General features: G+C 50.2%; 1 protein-coding gene across 1 annotated transcript in view; it reads left to right on the top strand.

The window, feature by feature from the left end:
• SNTB1 (syntrophin beta 1) overlaps positions 1–19,953 on the top strand; it is a 246,696-nt gene that overhangs the window by 219,588 nt on the left and 7,155 nt on the right. The window contains exon 5 of the mRNA XM_040261800.1: positions 14,346–14,542. Coding sequence (XP_040117734.1) covers positions 14,346–14,542 — 197 coding nt within the window. The remainder of the gene's footprint in view (positions 1–14,345; positions 14,543–19,953) is intronic.

Raw genomic sequence — 19,953 nt, 5'->3', positions numbered from 1 at the left:
TGTTAGTATTTAGTCTCATGGACTGTTTTCCGTTTTTTTCCTCATTTCACACTTCTCTGACTAAACCTCTCCTTTGACCAGAGTTTTCCACACACAAGAGGCAGGCAGGGGACATGGGTTGGGGCAAGGACCTCAGGGCCCCGCTCCGTTTCGTCTGAGATGGGAGGCCAGGTGTGGCAGACGCCCAGAGAAACCCTGATCCTCCCACTACAGAAGCCGCCCAGCACTTCCTCTGGGAAGGAGGGCTGCTCCCCAGACTCATGTTGAAGCTTATCGAGCGACTCTCTCACTTAATTCTCGCGTGTTCCACGCATGCACCTGTGGCTCTGTGTGCTTGGTATATGAACATTCAGGCACACAGCCTGTCTAGTAGCGTTATTTTTCCAAAGAAGGGGAGTCTTGTTTCTTTTGAAGACCTTCTCTTAAGGTATTATTTATAAACAGTGCTATACACGAGTCTGAAATGTGTAGTTCACTTAACTTTTCTTTGTAGATACAGAGCCACATCGTCTGAAGTTTTATTATAGGTTAGGGTGTCTGCTAATTAATCATCCTGGGTAACTTTATCAGGAAGGCCATTATGTACCATCTGCAAATAGCTAGACCCAGCTGCTAATAAACCCGTGGCTGACCTTTGTGGAAGCAGCGTAGAAAAGGCCAACAGCTTTACATGGATTCTACCTGACTTTGCAAAACTTGCTCAATTGAAGAATCACCTGGCTGTCCATTAGTGATTCTGGCCCCAAGCACCCTGCCCTGGAGATCCTGGCTCAGCAGGCCCGGGTTAGGAGTCAGGAGTCTGTGCTTCACAAGCTTCAGATGTAGTGCTCAGGCACCACGTTTAACCCTCACAGCCCCACGAGGTTTAGGTTTTCTTCCTGTGTCACAGAGAAGTAAACTGAGGCACTAAGGGATTATGTAACTTACCCACACTTGTACAGCTGGTGAGAAACACACTCGGAATTCTGATTCTGAATCCACTTTCTGTTTTTTTAAAAGATTTATTTAGTTCCAGCTGCTCCAGGTCTTCGTTGCTGTGTGCAGTAAGCAGGAGCTACTCTCCCATTGCTGTGTGAGGGCTTCTCCTGTGGAGCGCAGGCTCTAGGCGCTCAGGCCCCAGTAGTTGGGCACACAGGCTTAGTTGCCCTGTGACATGTAGAATCTTCCCAGACCAGGTACTGAACCCATATCCCCTGCACTGGCAGGCAGATTCTTCACCACTAGACCACCAGCGGAGCCCTGAATCCATCTTCTTAACCACCATTCAGTAAAGCCAGAATGGTGGCTCAGATGGTTAAGAATCTGCCTGCAACACAGGAGACTAGAGATCCAACCAGTCCATCCTGAAGGAGACCAGTCCTGGGTGTTCATTGGAAGGACTGATGCTGAGGCTGAAACTCCAACACTTTGACCACTTGATGCAAAGATCATTTGAAAAGATCCTGATGCTGGGAAAGATTGAGGGCAGGAGGAGAAGGGGACAACAGAGGATCAGATGGTTGGATGGCATCACCAACTCAATGGACATGAGTTTGAGTAAACTCCGGGAGTTGGTGATGGACAGGGAGGCCTGGCGTGCTGCAGTCCATGGGGTCACAAAGAGTCGGACACAATGGGGTGACTGAAAACAACAACTGCACCACTCTCTACAGCCTCCCAGTAGCATATTTCCTATTCCCTGAAGATCAGATGGCTCTTCGAATTTGCTGAGTGGATCATATAAATCTTTTCTTAGCGCTCCTGACAACTTAGTCATGAACAGAGAGCCATTCAGATCCTACAGCAGAGGGAGCACAGAGCTGGGGACTCTCTGAGACCTGGAGTTTATGCCCAGGGCTTCAACCAGGGGCTCTCAAAGTGTCATCGCCAGCCGGGAACGTGAGCACCACCTGGGAACTTGGGGCACGTTGCAAATGCTCCATCCCACTTCAGAGGAATTAAATCAGAAACTCCACAACTGGGGTCCAGCCCACATGTGAGGGCACAAGCCCTCCAGGTGCTTCTGATGTGGGCAGATGAGAGCCCCTGGTTCAGAAGACTCTACTGGCTCCCAGGGTTCCTGGCGGGAAGGAAACGCCATAGCCAGGACCGGGGCCTTTGTCCTCCGTGTTCTTCAGAAGCACCGTTTTGCTTCAAGCAGTGGTGACCACTGATGAGTGAGTTTGAAGGCTGTCCTGGATCCAGGTGCCCACAGAGTCATCAGCAGCTCCTGGGATGTGCATACGGCTGCCCTGCTCTCCCGTCCTATAGGCTTTCTCCGCCGGCCCTCCCTCCACCTCAGCTTCCTCCGAGCGACTGCGGTGCCCCGTCAGTGGGTCCTCCAGGGCACAGGACGCTGGCACACAGCAGAGCCTCAAGTACAGACTTGTTCAGCGTAACACCTGCCACGCGGCCACAGCAAGCTACCATAGGTTGGTGACCAGCTCTCACAATTCCGGCAGCTGGAGGTCTAAGATCGGGGTGGCAGCATGGTTTACTTCTGGTGAGAACTCGATTTTGTGTGTGTGTGTGTGCTGCAGCAGGATCTTAGTCCCTGGCCAGGGATCAGACCCATGCCCCTGTGCTGGGAATAGAGTCCTAATCACTAGGCCACCAGGCAAGTCCTGAGAGCTCTCTTGATTTGTAGACGCTGTCATCTTGCTGTGCATGGCCACATGACTTCCTTGTGTCCCTGAGGAGAGAAAACTCGAGCTCTATGGGGTCTCTTCTTACAAGGACGCTAATCCCATCAGAGCAGGGCCCCACCCTTGTGACCTCATTTAACCTTAATGACCTCGGTTCTGTCTCTAAATACAATTACACTGTAGATTAGAGCCTCCCTGTATGAACTGATGGCTGGGGCAGAACTCAACCCATTGCACTGACTCCAGGATGGCCTTATTTAACGTGATGCACTCAGCAAGACTGGCTGCCATCAGTCCTTGAGCCTTCATCTTAGCAGTCCTGGAAAGCGTCGGTCAGAACGTCAGAGGCTCTTTCTTTTTGCAGAAGAACTGTCTGGGAGTGTAGCCAGTAGGAAACAGGCTTCTTCTGAAATCATTCCTCAGCTCAGATATTTCAGTTGACTTGCTGATTTGTTTGTGGTTCTTTTTCTTTTTTGGGGAGCGGGGGGGAGGTGTGCAGGTTCCAGGCATATCAAATTTATATTTTTCTGGAAGATGAAAATGTGATTGTGTCAAGGCAGAGACACTAGAAATGCTCACAGTGGTCTTGGTGTCAGCTGCCACAGAGAAGTTGCCAGGCAGTCATTTCTTCCACTGACAGCATTCCGTGGTTTCTCTGTGCCCTGATGGTGCTGCCCATAGCAGCAACTCTCATCCCTCGGCTTTTTATGAGGCGGGAAAGCATTTTCTTTCTTTCCTTTTTGCTTAGCCAAAGCCTATTCGGTGTTGCTGGACATTAAAGAGAGAAAGGCGTCCTTGCGCGTTGCTCTTCCGCCACTGTCGCCATCATTGGCAAGTGAGACAGGGCCACGGAGGACCAGCATTAAGGTCGCAATGTTTCTCGGATTCTAGAAGAAGTACAACCCCCAAACTCTGCCCACCCAGTCCCAGGGGTTGGGGAAAATTTCGGAAGCACAGAGCTTGTAAAAAGAACGACGCTGCTCTCAACCCAGTTTCCCGACCTGTCACTCTGCTCCCCTCTGACGTCACTTGGGAGCCAGAGACGCGCAGCGTTGGTACTAAACGTGTCGGGGAATCTTGCGTGCTTTAGGAGCTAACCTGCTTCGAAGTGCAAAGTAGCTGCCGCCTCAGACGGGCGCGGACGTTTTAGGAATGCTTTCTACTGGGAAAGGCTGGCCAGTTGCATCTGTCAAACTTTAAAGTACAATCAGCCTGCAGTCTTCACTGGAAGCCTGGGAGGCCCCTCTCTCATGGAGGGCGTGGGCATGTTCCACGGGCTTCCCCTTGGGCGGCACAGAAGCAGCCACGTGCCCGCGAACCCATGTTGTGTCAGACCGAGAAGTGTGCGGTTGGCCCTCACTCCGTCTGCCGCGAGTGTCTCCACATGTCTGGTGCTGCCCCTGCCCTCACTCAAGCCGGTGCGGGAGCCCTTCAGACGTGGCTGGGGATTAGCTGAGCGAGGACATTCGTGGACTTTGGAATCAGACAAACCAAGAGTCAGATTCTGAGACTTCTGCTTGCAATGAGGCAAAGCATTAATATCAGTTTCTCCCGATCCAAGTCTCACCTACGGGAAGCAGTAATAGTAACTTCTGCTCTTCCAGTTATTGATAAGATGGACTTCTCAACCGCTCTTACAGTGAGTGTAAGCATTCAGCGTGTAACAGACATAAGTGATGGATAAATGCCAGCAGTTGTTGCTACTGGATAAAGTAATTGGCATTAATGCATGAATGGCTGAAAAGGAATTGGATCTGTTTGACACCACACGTGATACTGCGTTTACCAAGGACTTGTAACCACTGAGCTGTTAGGACGGGGCTAAGGAAGAGTTGTGGGTTTGTTTGCAGGGACGAGGAAGTGTGAGATGGAAATAGGGACCTGGAACCCCTTACTTCACAGCACGAAGCTGGTCCTGAGTGCTGCCGCGGGGAATGCGTGGCAGATGGTCACGTGGCTCTGAGAGTGTAGCTGGATGAGCCTTGGTCGGAACTGGGCTCCAGTCTGCTTCGCTGCTTACTCCCCTTTGTTTAACAGGTCTTGGCTTACTCTCAGTATCCCTAATGATGTCCCCTTCTGAGAGATGGGACCTAGCCTGATTCCTTTGCCACCATATTCAGATGGAAGAAGTTTAGAAGGTGCAGTGAGGCAGGAGTTCAGTGACTCTCGGCCGAGGGGCAGCAGGCTTGTTCTTGGGCAGCCCCTCCTGTCTGATGGTTCGGGTCTTGTTAGGGATTCTGCCCCTTCACGTCTTCCCTGGAGAATGTTGATTGTTGGGCCCCAAGTAAGGGTAGTCAGCTGATATAACAAAGCATTCAAGAGGAGCCCCAGAACCATTGAAGGGGTCTGACCAGTTGCTCTTCCTTCCTCCTTTCTTTCTTTCTTCCTTTTATTTTTCTGTGGCTTGCACTGTGGCATATGCCTGGAGATACTAATTACAGCAATTAACGAAAATGAGGGTGTAATATTGCTGAGCAACCCAGTTACCTAATCTGTAATTTTACTAATTTGGCTGAATCTGTGTGCTGCAACTGTTTTGGATTTAATTAAGGATATTAATAAAAGTGTCTTTAATGAAATGTTTTATGCGACATTCTCTAACGCCTTACCAGAATTAAGCTAGTGCATAAGCATCCCTTGGGAAGGAGGGTTTTCTGTGTTTTTCTTGAAACTAATCAGACAAAAGGGGCCTGAGGATCAAGAAGCGATATACAGCCTCACATCACCTCCATTGTCGGCTGGCCCCCCCAGGGCCAGCTCCTTCTACTGCCAAGCTCCCAAAATCTCAGACAGAGAGTCTGACTTGAAAGGGGGCTTATCACACAACCTCTTTGAGCCTCCTGGTACCCAGTGCTTTGGGCAGAGGACGTAATTTTGAACATTCCGTCCTTTCTTTCTGTCCGATAAGAAGACGGACGGCTTAGACCCCCTTCACTTTGATGGTGGTGCGTGTGTGCTCAGCTGTGTCCGACTCTGCAGCCCCAGGGGTTGTAGCCACCAGACTCCTCTGTCCGCGGAATTTTCCAAGCAAGGCTACTGGCGTGGGTTGCCATTTCCTCCCGCAGGGGATCTTCCCAACCCAGGGATTGGACCTGCATTTCCTACGTCAGCAGGTAGAGTCTTTACCGTGAGCCGCCAGTGAAAGCACTAGTTGCTAACGATGGGTTTGGAAGCAGAAACGGGAAATGGATGTTAGGCTAATCACACACAACATTCGATCCCGGTCACCTTTCAAGAGCATTTTTTTTCAGGATGAATTAATCTGGAAATTAGAATTTAGTGGATGCAAATCCAAGTTCTTTGGATTGAACCATAACTACTCTTTGGTATGGTTGAGGGACAGAGAGTGGAAGACAAGTCATAATATCTCAGTTCAGTTCAGTCACTCAGTCGTGTCCAACTCTTTGTGACCCTGTGGACTGCAGCACGCCAGGCCTCCCTGTCCATCACCAAATCCCGGAGTTCACCCAAACTCATGTCCATTGAGTTGGTGATGCCATCCAACCATCTCATCCTCTGTCGTCCCCTACTCCTCCTGCTCCCAATCCCTCCCAGCATCAGAGTCTTTCTAATGAGTCAGCTCTTCACATCAGGTGGTCAAAGTATTGGAGTTTCAGCTTCAGCATCAGTCCTTCCAATGAACACCCAGGACTGATCTCCTTTAGGATGGACTGGTTGGATTTCCTTGCAATCCAAGGGACTCTCAAGAGTCTTCTCCAACACCACAGTTCAAAAGCATAAATTCTTCAGCACTCAGCTTTCTTCACAGTCCAACGCTCACATCCATACATGACCACTGGAAAAACCATAGCCTTGACTAGACAGACCTTAGTCAGCAAAGTAATGTCTCTGCTTTTGAATATGCTGTCTAGGTTGGTCATAACTTTTCTTCCAAGGAGTATGCGCCTTTTAATTTCATGGCTGCAATCACCATCTGCAGTGATTTTGGAGCCCAAAAATATGAAGTCTGACACTGTTCCCACTGTTTCCCCATCTATTTCCCATGAAGTGATGGGACTGGATGCCATGATCTTTGTTTTCTGAATGTTGAGCTTTAAGCCAACTTTTTCACTCTCCTCTTTCACTTTCATCAAGAGGCTCTTTAGTTCTCTTCACTTTCTGCCATAAGGGTGGTGTCATCTGCACATCTGAGGGTATTGATATTTCTCCCAGCAAACTTGATTCCAGCTTGTGCTTCTTCCAGTCCAGCGTTTCTCATGATGTACTCTGCAGTTAAATAAGCAGGGTGACAATATACAGCCTTGATGTACTGCTTTTCCTGTTTGGAACCAGTCTGTTGTTCCATGTCCTGTTCTAACTGTTGCTTCCTGACCTGCATACAGGTTTCTCAAGAGGCAGGTCAGGTGGTCTGGTATTCCCATCTCTTTCATAATTTTCCACAGTTTATTTTGATCCACACAGTGAAAGGCCTTGGCACAGTCAAGCAGAAATAGATGTTTTTCTGGAACTCTCTTGCTGTTTCGATGATCCAGCGGTGTCAGCAATTTGATCTCTGGTTCCTCTGGCAGTAATTAATCAAACCTCTTAGAAAAGAGTCCTCTTCATGTTCCAGTTGTTCATTCAGTCATTCATTTAACAAATCCTTACTGAGTGTCTGCCATGTGCCTGGAATTGTTCTAGGTGCTAAATGTGCAACAGGGGCTAATCAAATAAAAAGTCCTACCCAGCTCAAATTAATTACAATAACGACTCTTACAGTATTTTCTGTGCCAGGTACTGTTTCATGCAGTATTCCTGAAACTCAGTTCATCCTAACATACTGCTGATCCATCCCAGATTGCATTTGAAGATGCCGAGGCATGGAGAGTTTAAGAAACTTGTCAAGGGACCTTCCTGATGGTCCAGTGGTTAAGAATCCACCTTGCAATGCAGGGGACATGGATGGGTTCGATCCCTGGTCCAGGAACTAACATCCTACATGCTGGGGAGCAACTGAGCCCGTGAGCTGCAGGAAAAGATTTTACATGCCACAGCTAAGGCCAGAGGCAGCCAAATTTTTTTCTTTTTAAGGAAATTTGTCAAGGTCATACAGTTGGCTGAGAGCCAAGATTGAGTGTCTGCTTCTCTGCTCTGATAGCTTTATTCTATTGCCCCACTGTTTCATATTATATGGTTCTATTCATTTCTTCACTTACGTGCACTTTTACACTCACTCATAGGGAGTGTAAACTCTTGCTGGAGTTGGTGGCTTTGCTTCCAACCATGGGAATGTGTATCTGAATTTTGTAACCAGAAACAAAACATGTCCTTGGGCTTCTCAAGCCATTTCAGAGAAAACTTAGAAATTGAGTGTAAACTGCAGCTTGAAAACTCGCCCCAGGGTACCAGTATTTTTTTGTTGTTGGGTAAGAAAGTTATCTTCTCTAGGGAGACAGCATTTTCTGGGTTGCTATAGTTCAGTCCCAGCTGCAGATAAGAAAAACATGGTCATATTTTTAAGGATACACAAATAACTTAAAATGTAAAATAATTGAAAGATAAATAGTAGCTATTTCAGAGTCTTCCCCCGGGACTACAGATCAGGAAAGATGTTTGGAAAGAATCTTGGGAGGAATATAAAAAGACCATTCCTAGCAGAATGGGGAAAGTCAGGCCAACAGATTCTATCCTTAGCCCTACCTTTTCCAATGTCCAAGTGATGACTTTTAAAAACTTAAGTCCAGCTGACATTTACTCGGTACATAGCAACCCGAATCTGGTTACTGTAATGTGTCCCCAAATGCAGTCAGCAAGTGAAGAGCCCATTAAAAACTTTTCAGTGGCCCCACATTTCAAAGGATTTCAAAATAGGTCAAGTGTGTGTGTGTGCATGCGTAGTTTTCATTGTCCACTTGAATTCTCGTTTCAAAAACATCTTGAAAACGTTGCGTCCATGCAGTTACTCAGCCAGTAGGTGTTGAACTCTGACCATAAGTCAGGTGGGATACTAGACACTAGGGAAACCACGAGAGATGGGACAAGCCTGCTACCTTGAAGGACATCAGAGATGAGGTGGTCATCTTGAAGCCGTAGGGTGCGGGCAGTCCAGTGGTTAAGCCTCTGCATGTTCAACACAGGGAGCTCAGGTTCAATCCCTGGTCTGAGGACTAAGATCCCACCCACCATGCAGAAAAAAAAAAAAAAAAAGTCCCTGCTCTGAAGCAGTGGATTGGTGATATGTGTGGAGTCCAGAGGACGGGCACCCACGTTGCTCTGGAGTACCAGCAGATCGCTGAGCTGTCAGTAGTAAGCTGCTTCCCCCAACACCTTCCTTTACCCCGGACCTGTCAGCGTGAGCACCTGAGCAGTGAACCTCACACACAGAGAAGCCCAGGAGGTCCCGCGGGCTCCAGCCCCTGCAGGCTCAGCTCACCTTCGATCCCAGGAAGCAAGTCATCTGCTCCAAGCGTGGCTCTCACACGACGGCCGAGGTCCGCGGAAGTCCAAGACCTCAAGGCTAGAGTCTTCCGTCCCCTTGAGCCGCTGGCCGCCCGAGGGAGAGCGGGCCCATCCGGAGAGCGCGCCATCCCCGTGAGAGCGCGCCCATCCCGTCTAACCCGTGAGAGCGCGTCCATCCACGCGAGAGCGCGCCATCCCCGTGAGAGCGCGCCATCCCCGTGAGAGCGCGTCCATCCCCGTGAGAGCGCGTTCAGCGCATCCATCCCCGTGAGAGCGCGTCCATCCCCACGAGAGCGCGTCCATCCCTGAGAGAGCGCGTCCACCCCGCGAGAGCGCGCCCATCCCCCCGGAAGCGCGCCCATCCCCGCGGGAGCGCGCCCATCCCCGCGGGCCGCTGGCCGGCGCACAGACGCTGCAGACGCGTGTGCCTGCCTCCTCCCTCCTTCCCGCTCCTCTGTCTTCTCCAGTCTCTGTCCTCAGTGGTCTCTGATGCTCAGTCGGAAGGAGAGGGAGAGGCCTCCTTGAAGGCCCCTCAGGGCCCCCGGGATCCAGAAGGACCCCGAAGCCTCCGCCCGCAGGGCTCAGCTCTCTCCCGTCTCGTCTGCCGGCGGCCAGCGGTGCGCGTTACTGAGGCCGCAGTGCGGGTGTCACACACACCACCCCCCACCACCCCCGCCCCGGGGCCGGTTAGCTTCATCCTGAGCCAGGCCGTGTCGCGGCCTGCGGGTGGCAGGTGGCAGGAGCCAGACATGACAACTTAGACCAGCAAGACAGGAACCGCGCACGGCGGCGCGGACGACGTCATTCCGACGCGGGATTGCCACCAACAGGAAACAATCAAAACATGTATTCTGCGCTGAGTCAGAATGTCTATATTTTTCAGTGCCGTGGAAGTCCTGATTCTAAACATTAAAGTGAAAGATTCGGGTTCGTTTTAGCCCCATCGCCTTGTAAAACTAATCTTTACATTGTGTGCTATATTTTGCTTAGAGAAATTTTTAAGAACTTTAAAAAAATAAGTAGAAATAAAACCACCCACAAAATTGCTTGACGTTTTAATGTCTTTGTTTGCAAGCTTCTGTTTTATGTCATTGAATTGCGTAGTAAGTTAGTAAGGTAAAATCGCTCAGTCCTTTGCGACCCCATGGACTGTACAGTCCCTGGAATTCTCCAGGTCAGAACGTTGGAGTGGGCTGCCATTTCCTCCTCCAGGGGATCTTCCCGACCCAGAGGTGGGACCCAGGTCTCCTGCACTGCAGGCAGATTCCTTACCAGCTGAGGACCAGGGAAACCCATTGAATGGCATACCTATGCTCAGTCGCTCAGTCCTGTCCGACTCTTTGTGACCCCATGGACTGCAGCCCGCCAGGCTCCTCTGTCCATGGGAGTTTCCAGGCAAAAAGGCAGGAGTGGGCTGCCATTTCCTCCTGCGGGGGTCTTCCTGACCCAGGGACCGGACCCAGGCCTCCTCTGCTTCCTGCATTGGCGGGTGGGTTCTTTGCCACTGAGCCACCCGGGAAGGCCTGCTTATCAAGAGTCTCCCTTCCCCACATTCACACATACTCCCAAGCAACTTGTTAGGTCTGTGCTGTTCCCCACCCATTCGATTTTCATCTGGAAGGAGTGTCCTTTTGTTACCAGTACGCACACTAGGCAGGAACTACATTTTTTAAATAAGGAGACTGAGGCCAGGGGCGAGGGATGGAAGGATTTATTGAGTACAAACCGGAGCTATGTTCTGTACTGGGTGCCACACGCAGACCCTTCATTCCACCTTTACAGCCCTGCTTGAGGAAGTGCTGACTCTTAGACCGTTTACCTTAAATGGCAGTAGAGGGTCCCGATGCAGGGGGTCATTCCTCCCAAACCCGCGTCCCTGTTCAGCTTACCAGGCAGCCTGCCAGCCGCGCCCAACTGACACGAGAAGCACTAGATATACTCCTCTATTTCATTCATTTTACTTCCGTCTGTGGGTGGTGGTGGTGTTCTAACTTTATTTCTTTGACCTCGCTGCACAGCAGGTGGGATCTTGGTTCTCTGGCAGGGGGACCCGCACCCCTTGCTTTAGAAGCGGTCTTTCTTCACCATTGGGTGGCCAGGGACGTCCCGGATAGATTTCTTGAAATGACTGAAATGTAAACGCCTTTGAGTAGAAAAACACCGCGGAGCAACTAAGAAAGCAGTGTGAATTTGTGTTTTCTCTACATGCTTCTTCTTAATGAATTTTTACCGGACCCTCAGTCCCTTTAAATTCTCTATTAGACTTTTGAGAAATGCTCTCGTTTTATTTACTCTCCCCCAGACGATGAAGCCTCGGGCCGCTTCTCAGTCACTCTCAGTACACAGCGCTCTCCTTCCTCCGATTTGCTGGACTCTTGTCTCTACACGTGAAATCCCTGGGGCTGCGGGGAGGAGCTGTGTCAGCGGAGTCCCCGTCACAGCGTCCCGCACTCCTCTCAGCGAGCTGCAGACAGATTCTCTTATAGTCCTTCTTGTTGAGGCAAAACTGGCAAATGAATGTATACCGTGATGACTTCCTGTCCGTACCCATTATGAAATGATTACCGCAATCAAGTTAATACATCCATCACCTCACATCATTACCTTTTTTTTTTCAAATTGTATTTTTTAGCAAATTTCGAGTCTACAGTATTATCACCGTGTTATTCATTAGATCCTCAGAACAAATTCATCCCACAACTAAAAATCTGCAGCCTTTGACCAGCGTGACCCCATTTCTCCCAGCGTCAGCAGCCGTTGTCCAAAGGCGGGCGGGGATCTCGGCGCTTCGCTGCGGGAGCGGCAGTGGGTGCTTCTGGACCAACTTCTCCTCGAGTGACAAAACGCAAAGAAACTGTGGGACTGAAAATAGCGGTGTGCACGCACAGTTGGGGCACATTCTGGACCCCAAATATACAAAGAGGTCAAAAACCCAACTGCCACCTTTGGGAGCCTGGCTGAAAGCCAGGCCGCTGAGCGCGCTGCTGCTCAGGGCACCACTGAGGCGGGCGGAGCCAAAGCCACGACCCACGCGGCCTGGGACGCAGCCCCCCCCCCTCTCCTCGCCAGGGTTTCCCCGCGTGGGGGAGCAAGTGAGCAAGGGGACCTCTTTCCTCTCGCTCCCCGCTGCTGCAGCAAGGACCCCAGTAAAGCCGTGCCTGCATCCTGGTCAACTGAATTTCTCCTGGCTGGGGAAGGCGGAGAACCCTCGTCAGGAACAGTTCTGCTCTCTGCTTCTGTAAGCTTGACTGTTTTTTTTCAAGGTTTCACATAAGTGATGTCGTGCCGCATCTCTGTCTCTGTCTGGCTTACTTCAGTTGGCATAATGCTTTCAGATTCACCCATAAGGTTGCAGATGGCAGAACTTCCTTTTTTGTTTAAGGCAGAATAACACTACGTTTCGAACGTATGCATCCTGTCTTCCTCATTGACTCATCCACAGATGGGGACTCAGGCTGCTCCCGTGGCTTGGTGATTATAAATAGTGCTGGAGTGAACTTGGGGGTGCAGATATTTCTTTCAGATATTGATTTTGCTCCCTTCAGATATATTCTCAGACGTGGCATTGCTGGACCCTAAGTTTAATATTGTGAGGGACCTCCATGCTCTTTTCCGTAGCGGCTGCATGAATTTACATAAACTCCAACAGTGTGCAAGGATTCCCCTTTCTCCACTTTCTTGCCAACACTTCTTATCCTCTGTACCTTCTCTATCTTCAAAGAACAGTATAATCAAAAGCCTTTTTCAATTAACCTTTTTCTTCCAGTCAGCATTGCAAACCACCCCTCCCACCGAATTTCAACTTTGTAAGTAAAAGAGCTCCTCAGAGTTATAGGAGCTTGTCACTAGGAATTCAGTGGGCTACAGTAGGTTTTATTTCACTGATAATTTTGGTCTACAGTATCTAAACTGGCAAGAGAAAATAAGCTTTTGGATTTCTTCTGTACAACTTTTAACCGAGAGGTAACAAGCCCTTTGCCTAAGAAAATAACTCCCCATCCACCAAGTGGATAACACCTGGAATCCCACTAGCAACCAACGAGCTGGCTCTTTCTGTGCTGAAAGAAAAGGCTGCAGATGCGAATATCCTGGAGACGAGGCACATTTTTCACATTGTACTCATGCTCTCCTGCAAATTAATGACACGAGAGTCTCTCCCAGAATGCGGCTGGACATGGAGGAGAAGGAGCAAGCATAAGAGACCCGAGTGCTTAAACGGGGCGAGTGAAGAGGAGGAGCCAGCCCTGCTCAGAAGGCGGCACCTGAGCGTCCTTGTTTCCCCTGGCCTGTTAGAAAGCATGGACCGTGGGAGTCACGTTTTATGCTGGATGTATGTTCTAAAGTCAGTGTGTCCAGTGAAAATCACTCTTGAAAATCACTTTAATCTCCCATTAAGTGCACTTCTCTTCCACCTTTGAAGAAGTTCAGCATCACTGTGCTTCTTCAAGCTTTTCAGAAATTTTTATTTAATGGTTCATTTTTATTTTGGCTGTGCTGGGACTCCGTTGCTGCTCTGGGGCCCTCTCTAGCTGCAGCGAGTGGGAACTGCTCTCTCATTGTCGCGCTCACGCTTCTGCTGTGGCGCTTCTCTCGTTGTGGAGGGTGGGCTCTAGGCCTCCATGGTTGTGGTCCACAGGCTCAGTGCCCCGAGGCATATGGGATCTTCCTGGACTACGGATCGAATTGGTGTCTGGTGCATTGCAAGGTGGATTCTTAACCACTGGACCACCAGGAAGCCCTCTTTTTCAAGCTTTACACAGACACACACACAGATTGCTGCTTCTTTAGCTGAGTCCCATGGTTGTCAGCTTGCATTTGGAGGCTGAGTGCATGAGAACTGCACACCCAGAAGTGCGTTCTCTGCAGCCAGACGCTCCAGTGTACAAGGCAAGTGGTACGTGTGGTGGGGGTGAGGCGCTAAATCCAGCTCAGAAAGCAACAGATTTCCTTTCTCCGCTCGTGCTTGCCCTGGGTCACGTGTATGTAACGGCAGGGGCGGGGCGGGTGCGGGGGTGGGGGCGTGCACACTATGTAAAATTGCTCTCTGTCCTTTCCGTACCTTCCTTTCCTGTCTAAGTGTCTGCATAGGCTACTGGCTGCCCAGTTCCTGGCCACTGTATCCATTCCCTCTACCGCTGGTGAGGAGCTGCGTGAGAAGGGGCAGAAAGCCATCGTGCCCCCCGGGCGCCCTGGGTCTGCGGGTTCCAGACCAGAAGAATGAGAGCAATTCACGCAAATCACCAGCTGGAGCTGTTTCTCAAGTGCCGTATCAGGTGGATACAGTGGCTTCCATTGTGATCATTTCTCTCTTCTTCCCAACAGGCTGGTCCATTCCGGTCCAGGGAAAGGATCGCCCCAGGCCGGTGTGGATCTGTCTTTCGCGACGCGAACTGGCACCCAGCAGGGGATTGAAACGCACCTCTTCAGGGCCGAGGTCAGCAGAGATCTCGCACAGTGGACACGGAGCATAGTGCGAGGGTGCCGCGACTCGGCGGAGCTCACCGCGGAGATCAGCACGGGTGCGCGCCGCGCTGCGGACGCCGCAGCCTTCTGGGGAGGGGGCGCCCTGCACGGCCTCGTGGTCTCAACACAGGTTCCATGACTGGCTCCTTTTGGAGCACTTAAATTCCAGGGGAGATAAATACCAAATTCTTCTAAATTAAGGCATTCATAACGCCTTACTAAAATGGGACCTAGAGAGTAGTCCCTCTCACCACAACTAGAGAAAGCCCAAGAGTAGCAATGAACACCCAGCTCAGCCAAAAAAAAATTAATTAAACACTTTTTTAAAAGCCTAAAAAAGGACAGTGATGCCAGACTTCTTGGGACATGGGAGAGAACTGCACGTTAGGGGAGATTAAAGGGACCTTCACGAGCGATTTTTACTGGACGTGACTAGTACATTTAGTAATGCTCGACTGAAATGCAACCTAGGGGTTTGACTGTGAAAACTCTTATTTCATCTTCCTGCAGAAAAAGTGGGTAAGTTGGCTAGTCGCCTGTCGTTTCTGCTGTGCTGGACGGTGCATGACCAGGACATTTCCGGCACGGTCGAAAGCCCTATGGTGTAGCTCTGCCCTATACGACTAGGATTTTCCCACAAGACCTCTTACGTATAGTGCTTCCAGACTTCAGTCACACTGAAACAACAGCAGAGTTTATAGTTTTACCCTCAGAAGACTCAGACTTAGATGCTCATCCCTGGAGATTCTGGCTCAGAGTTCTGGGCTGGGGCCTGAGAATTTGCATCTAGTGAGGTCGCAGGCAGTCCTGATGCTGCCGGTCCGTGGACCACTCTGAGAGCAGTGCTTCCTCCGCACCCAAGAGTATTCTAGAACGTGGGCCACATGTTGGACTTTCCTGGTGGTACGGGGGTGAGAATCCACCTGCCAATGCAGGAGGCGCGGGTTTGAACCCTGTGCGGGGAAGATCCCACATGCTGTCAAGCAGCTAAGCCGGGGGGCCACAGCTACTGAACCCACAGGCTCCAGGGCCCGTGAGCTGCAACTTCAGAAGCTGCGAGCCCTGGAGCCTGCGCCCCACAAGAGAAGCCCTGCAGGGGACGCCCGTCACCCAAGCTGGAGAGTAGCCCCCACTCTCACAACTAGAAGGCCTGCATGCAGCAAAGAGGGTCCAGTGCAGCCAAAGATACACAACTCAATAAATAAGACTTTTCAGTTTAGTTCAGTCGCTCAACTCTCTGCAACCCCATGGACTGCTGCACACCAGGCCTCCCTGTCCACCACCAACTCCCAGAGTTTACCCAAACTCATGTCCATTGAGTCGGTGATGCCATCCAACCATCTCATGCTCTGTCGTCCCCTTCTCCTCCTGCCTTCAATCTTTCCCAGCATCAGGATCTTTTCAAATGATCTTTGCATGAGGTGGCCAAAGTATTGGAGTATCAGCCTCAGCATCAATCCTTCCAATGAACACCCAGGAGTGGTCTCCTTTAGGATGGACTGGCTGGATCTCCTTGCAGCCCAAGGGACACACAAGTCTTCTGCAGCATCACAGTTCAAAAGCATCAGTTCTTCGGTGCTCAGCTTTCTTTATAGTCCAACTCTCATATCCATAGGAAAAACCATGGCCTTGACTAGACGGACCTTTGTTGGCAAAGTAATGTGTCTGCTTTTTAATGTGCTGTCTCAGTTGGTCATAACTTTCCTTCCAAGGAGTAAGCATCTTTTAATTTCATGGCTGCAGTCACCATCTGCAGTGATTTTGGAGCCCAAAAAATAAAGTCTGACACTGTTTCCACTGTTTCCCCATCTATTTGCCATGAAGTGATGGGACCGGATGCCATGATCTTTGTTTGCTGAATGTTGAGCTTTAAGCCAACTTTTTCACTCTCTTCTTTTACTTTCATCAAGAAGCTCTTTACTTCTTCAATTTCTGCCATAAGGGTGGTGTCATCTGCATATCTGAGGTTATTGATATTTCTCCCAGCAATCTTGATTCCAGCTTGTGCTTCATCCAGCCCAGCATTTCTCATGATGCACTCTGCATATAAGTTAAATAAGCCAGGTGACAATATACAGCCTTGACATACTTCTTTCCCAATTTGGAACCAGTCTGTTGTTCCATGTCCAGTTCTAACTGTTGCTTCCTGACCTGCATACAAGTTTCTCAAGAGGCAGGTCAGGTGGTCTGGTATTCCCATCTCTTTCATAATTTTCACAGTTTATTGTGATCCACACATGCAAAGGCTTTGGCATAGTCAATAAAGCAGAAACAGATGTTTTTCTGGAACTCTCTTGCCTTTTCGATGATCCAGGGGATGTTGGCAATTTGATCTCTGATTCCTCTGCCTTTTCTAAAACCAGCTTGAACATCTGGAAGTTCACAGTTCACGTATTGCTGAAGCCTGGCTTGGAGACTTTTGATCATTACTTGAGTAGCGTGTGAGAGGAACTTAAAAGTAAATAAAGACGGGACACACGTCGCCCTGTAGCAGGTCCCCACGTCTCCTCATCTGTGAAACAGGAAACCAGACATTTTGTAGAATTCCTACTGCAGCAGCTCTGCGATGATCAATGCCTTTTAAAAACTATCCTGGGGCCTCCCTGGCGGCTCAGTGGTAAAGAATCTACCTGCCAATACAGGGGACACGGGTTCGATCCCTGGTCCCGGAAGAGTCCATATGCCGAGGAGCAACTGGGCCCATCCACTGCAACTCCTCAGCTGTGCCCTGGAGTCCGGGGGCCACAGTCCTGAGCCCCAGGCTGCACCTACCGAGGCCCAGGTGCCCGCAAGCCTGTGCTCGGCAACAAGAGACGCCCCGTGATGAGAAGCCCACACGTGGCCGGCCAGGGGGAGAAGCCCCCCCTCACTGCAACTGGAGAAAAGCCTGCAGGGCAGTGAAGACTCAGCACAGCCAAAAATAAGTAAATAAATTTATTTTTAAAGTTATCCTGAAGATGGTTAGTACTCCCAATATTTTCCAGCATTTCTGAAAATGTTTCTTGATGTGTCACTGAAGTTTTCATTTTTGACACATATTCTGTATGGCAAGCAAAACGAGAGTTTTGAACCTGAGAGTTGGTAAAGGCTCAAGTCACCTGAAAATGAAATTTCCTGAAGTTGTATGAATGATAACAGAGCAGTCCAGACTCCTAGCAACAATCAGGAGTGCTCTAGGAAAGAATAAAGTGGCCAAAGGGGGTTGGTTTAGTTTACAGCACACGTTTCATAAAATTCTTCTCTCTATAAGCTGAAATCTACTTTGACAGAAAAACAATGAGCCTGTTGATCGACCAGCCCAAGGAAAACAACAAAGAATTGTGCGGAGTGAGCTAGCCGGCCAAGTGGTGGGAGAGAAGGGTTATAGAAACGACTGCAGCCCAGTTTCAGACGCAAAGACGCCTGCAGGGAGCTGGGAGGGGGGCTGGCATTTTCATCAGAGCGTCAGTTAGCTTGATAATGCGTTCAGTTTATCCTGTGTAGATTAAGAGCGCGTTCAGATAACTGATTCCATTCCCTAAAGGCCACAAATACCACGTTAGGTCAATTTGAATGAAAAGGAATCACGACCAGTTAATTAGACCATCCCGTGGCAGAGATAGAGGAAAAGGGAAGACCATGTTTAGAGCCCAGTTGCCCACATTCTGCAACATTAAACAGTGTCAGAAATGAAGATTCAAGGCAGGAAGCCGTGTATAGAAGAACCCGTGCGCAGGGCAGGGACGGACACGCACGTGGAGAACGTCCGTGTGGACACAGCCCGCGGAGGGGTCGCGGATACGACCCGGGAGAGCGGCTCTGACCACGCACGACTGTGTGCACATCGGAGCCGCCGAGAGCCTGCTGTCTGGCGCAGGGAGCTCAGCTCCGTGCCCCGCAGTGACCTGGGGGTGGGGGGTGGGATGGGGTTCGGGGGTCGGAGGAAGGTCTCAGAGGGAGGGGGTATGTGTATGTATAACTGGTTCACGTCATTGCACAGCAGAAATAATGCAATGTAGAGCAGTTGAACTCCGTTAAAACACACACAAAAAGCTGGGAAGCCATCGCTTCAGCTGTGCTGCCTCCGTGTTGCGGGTTGGTCATCCGTGAACCGGACGGGCGGTGGAGGCCCAGGCCCCCGGGAGGATGATGCGGGAGTCGCCGGCGGCCGCTGCCCAGGACTCCCGGCTCTATCGGAGAAGACGTCTTCGGAAAACGTCAGCCCTTAGTTACACGTTGAAAGATGGCTGCGGCCCGTGGAAGGAAAGAGTGTATCATTTAACCCGTTAAAGGCCTCCTCACTCTGAGAGCAGAGAGACAGCCTGTGCGTCCCTCCCCACTGTGACCCCGAGCGTCTCTCTGCCGGGATCCCCGTCCCGCCCTCCGCATCCTGCGCGCCGAGCCCAGCGGGAGACCGCGGGGAGGGAAGGCCCGGACCCTGCGTCGGAAGCACCGGGCTGGGACGTGCCCACCTACCTCTCTGAGCTCCGCTCGTCTCACTTCTCCTACTAAGCTTCCCAAGTGCGGTCGGGTGGAACTCCGGCTTATAAAGCTGAGTGAGTGATGGTGCAGAGTAATCAATACTGCCTTATCTTTACGCCTCCCTCAGAGAGAAGGTGTCTCGGTTTCCCTTAAGAGCTTTCAGATGTATATGAAGGCCAGAGCCAGTTGAGTTACCAGGGTCTGTTAAATGTGGTGTTATGTAAGGCAAAAAAAAAAAAAAAAAAAAATCCAATCTGCCCCTTGATCACCTTTCCCAGAACTCTCTGCTTTACTTTTGGGGGCTGTGCATTTTGAGGGATCTTAGTTCCCCAATCAAGAATCGAACCCTGGGCCTGACTGGAGTCCTAACCATCAGACTGCCAGGAAATTCCCTCCAGAACTCTTTGGTGAAGGGTTTTTAACACTCACAGGTCTTCTGAACAGAAACTTGGAATCGGGAGGCAGGCCTGCTGCTCATAATCGGAAAGGGCTGGTCTCTTTTCCTAAACACAGCGTGGACCACAGATAAGTGCTGGCGCCTCACCTGATGGACAGGTTTTCCTTTTGTTCTCTGGAATCAGGGGGGCCTGCGGACAGCAGCTCAGGCTGACTGCACCCTGGGCAGCGGGGGGCGCGGCTCCTTCCTAGAAGCTGCCCCATCGCACCGCGGTCTGCAGCAGCCGCTTCTCCAGGACCCACGATGATCAGATCATCAGGAAATTCAGAAAACTCGCCTTTGTTTATAAAAGGAGCTTTGACTTTTTAAAATTAAATCTCGGGTTGTTTTTTAACAGCTCGCTCCTGGCTTCTTACATGTGTTTTTGTTGACTTGGGTAACGTCATTGGGGGAGTGATTGCTTCTTTCATCAGGTGAGAGGTGCTTCAGTAATTGATGATTGATTCATTTATGGATTGTGTGTGTGTGTGTGTGATGATGATGAAGACAATGGTCAGAGGTAGCTTACTCTAAATCGAAAATGTTTATAGAGAGTGTGTGTGTGTGTGT

The sequence above is a fragment of the Oryx dammah genome, unplaced genomic scaffold (genome assembly GCF_014754425.2).
Source record: "Oryx dammah isolate SB20612 unplaced genomic scaffold, SCBI_Odam_1.1 HiC_scaffold_19, whole genome shotgun sequence".
NCBI classification, from domain to species: domain Eukaryota; kingdom Metazoa; phylum Chordata; class Mammalia; order Artiodactyla; family Bovidae; genus Oryx; species Oryx dammah.
This window is presented reverse-complemented; position numbering and strand designations above follow the sequence as displayed.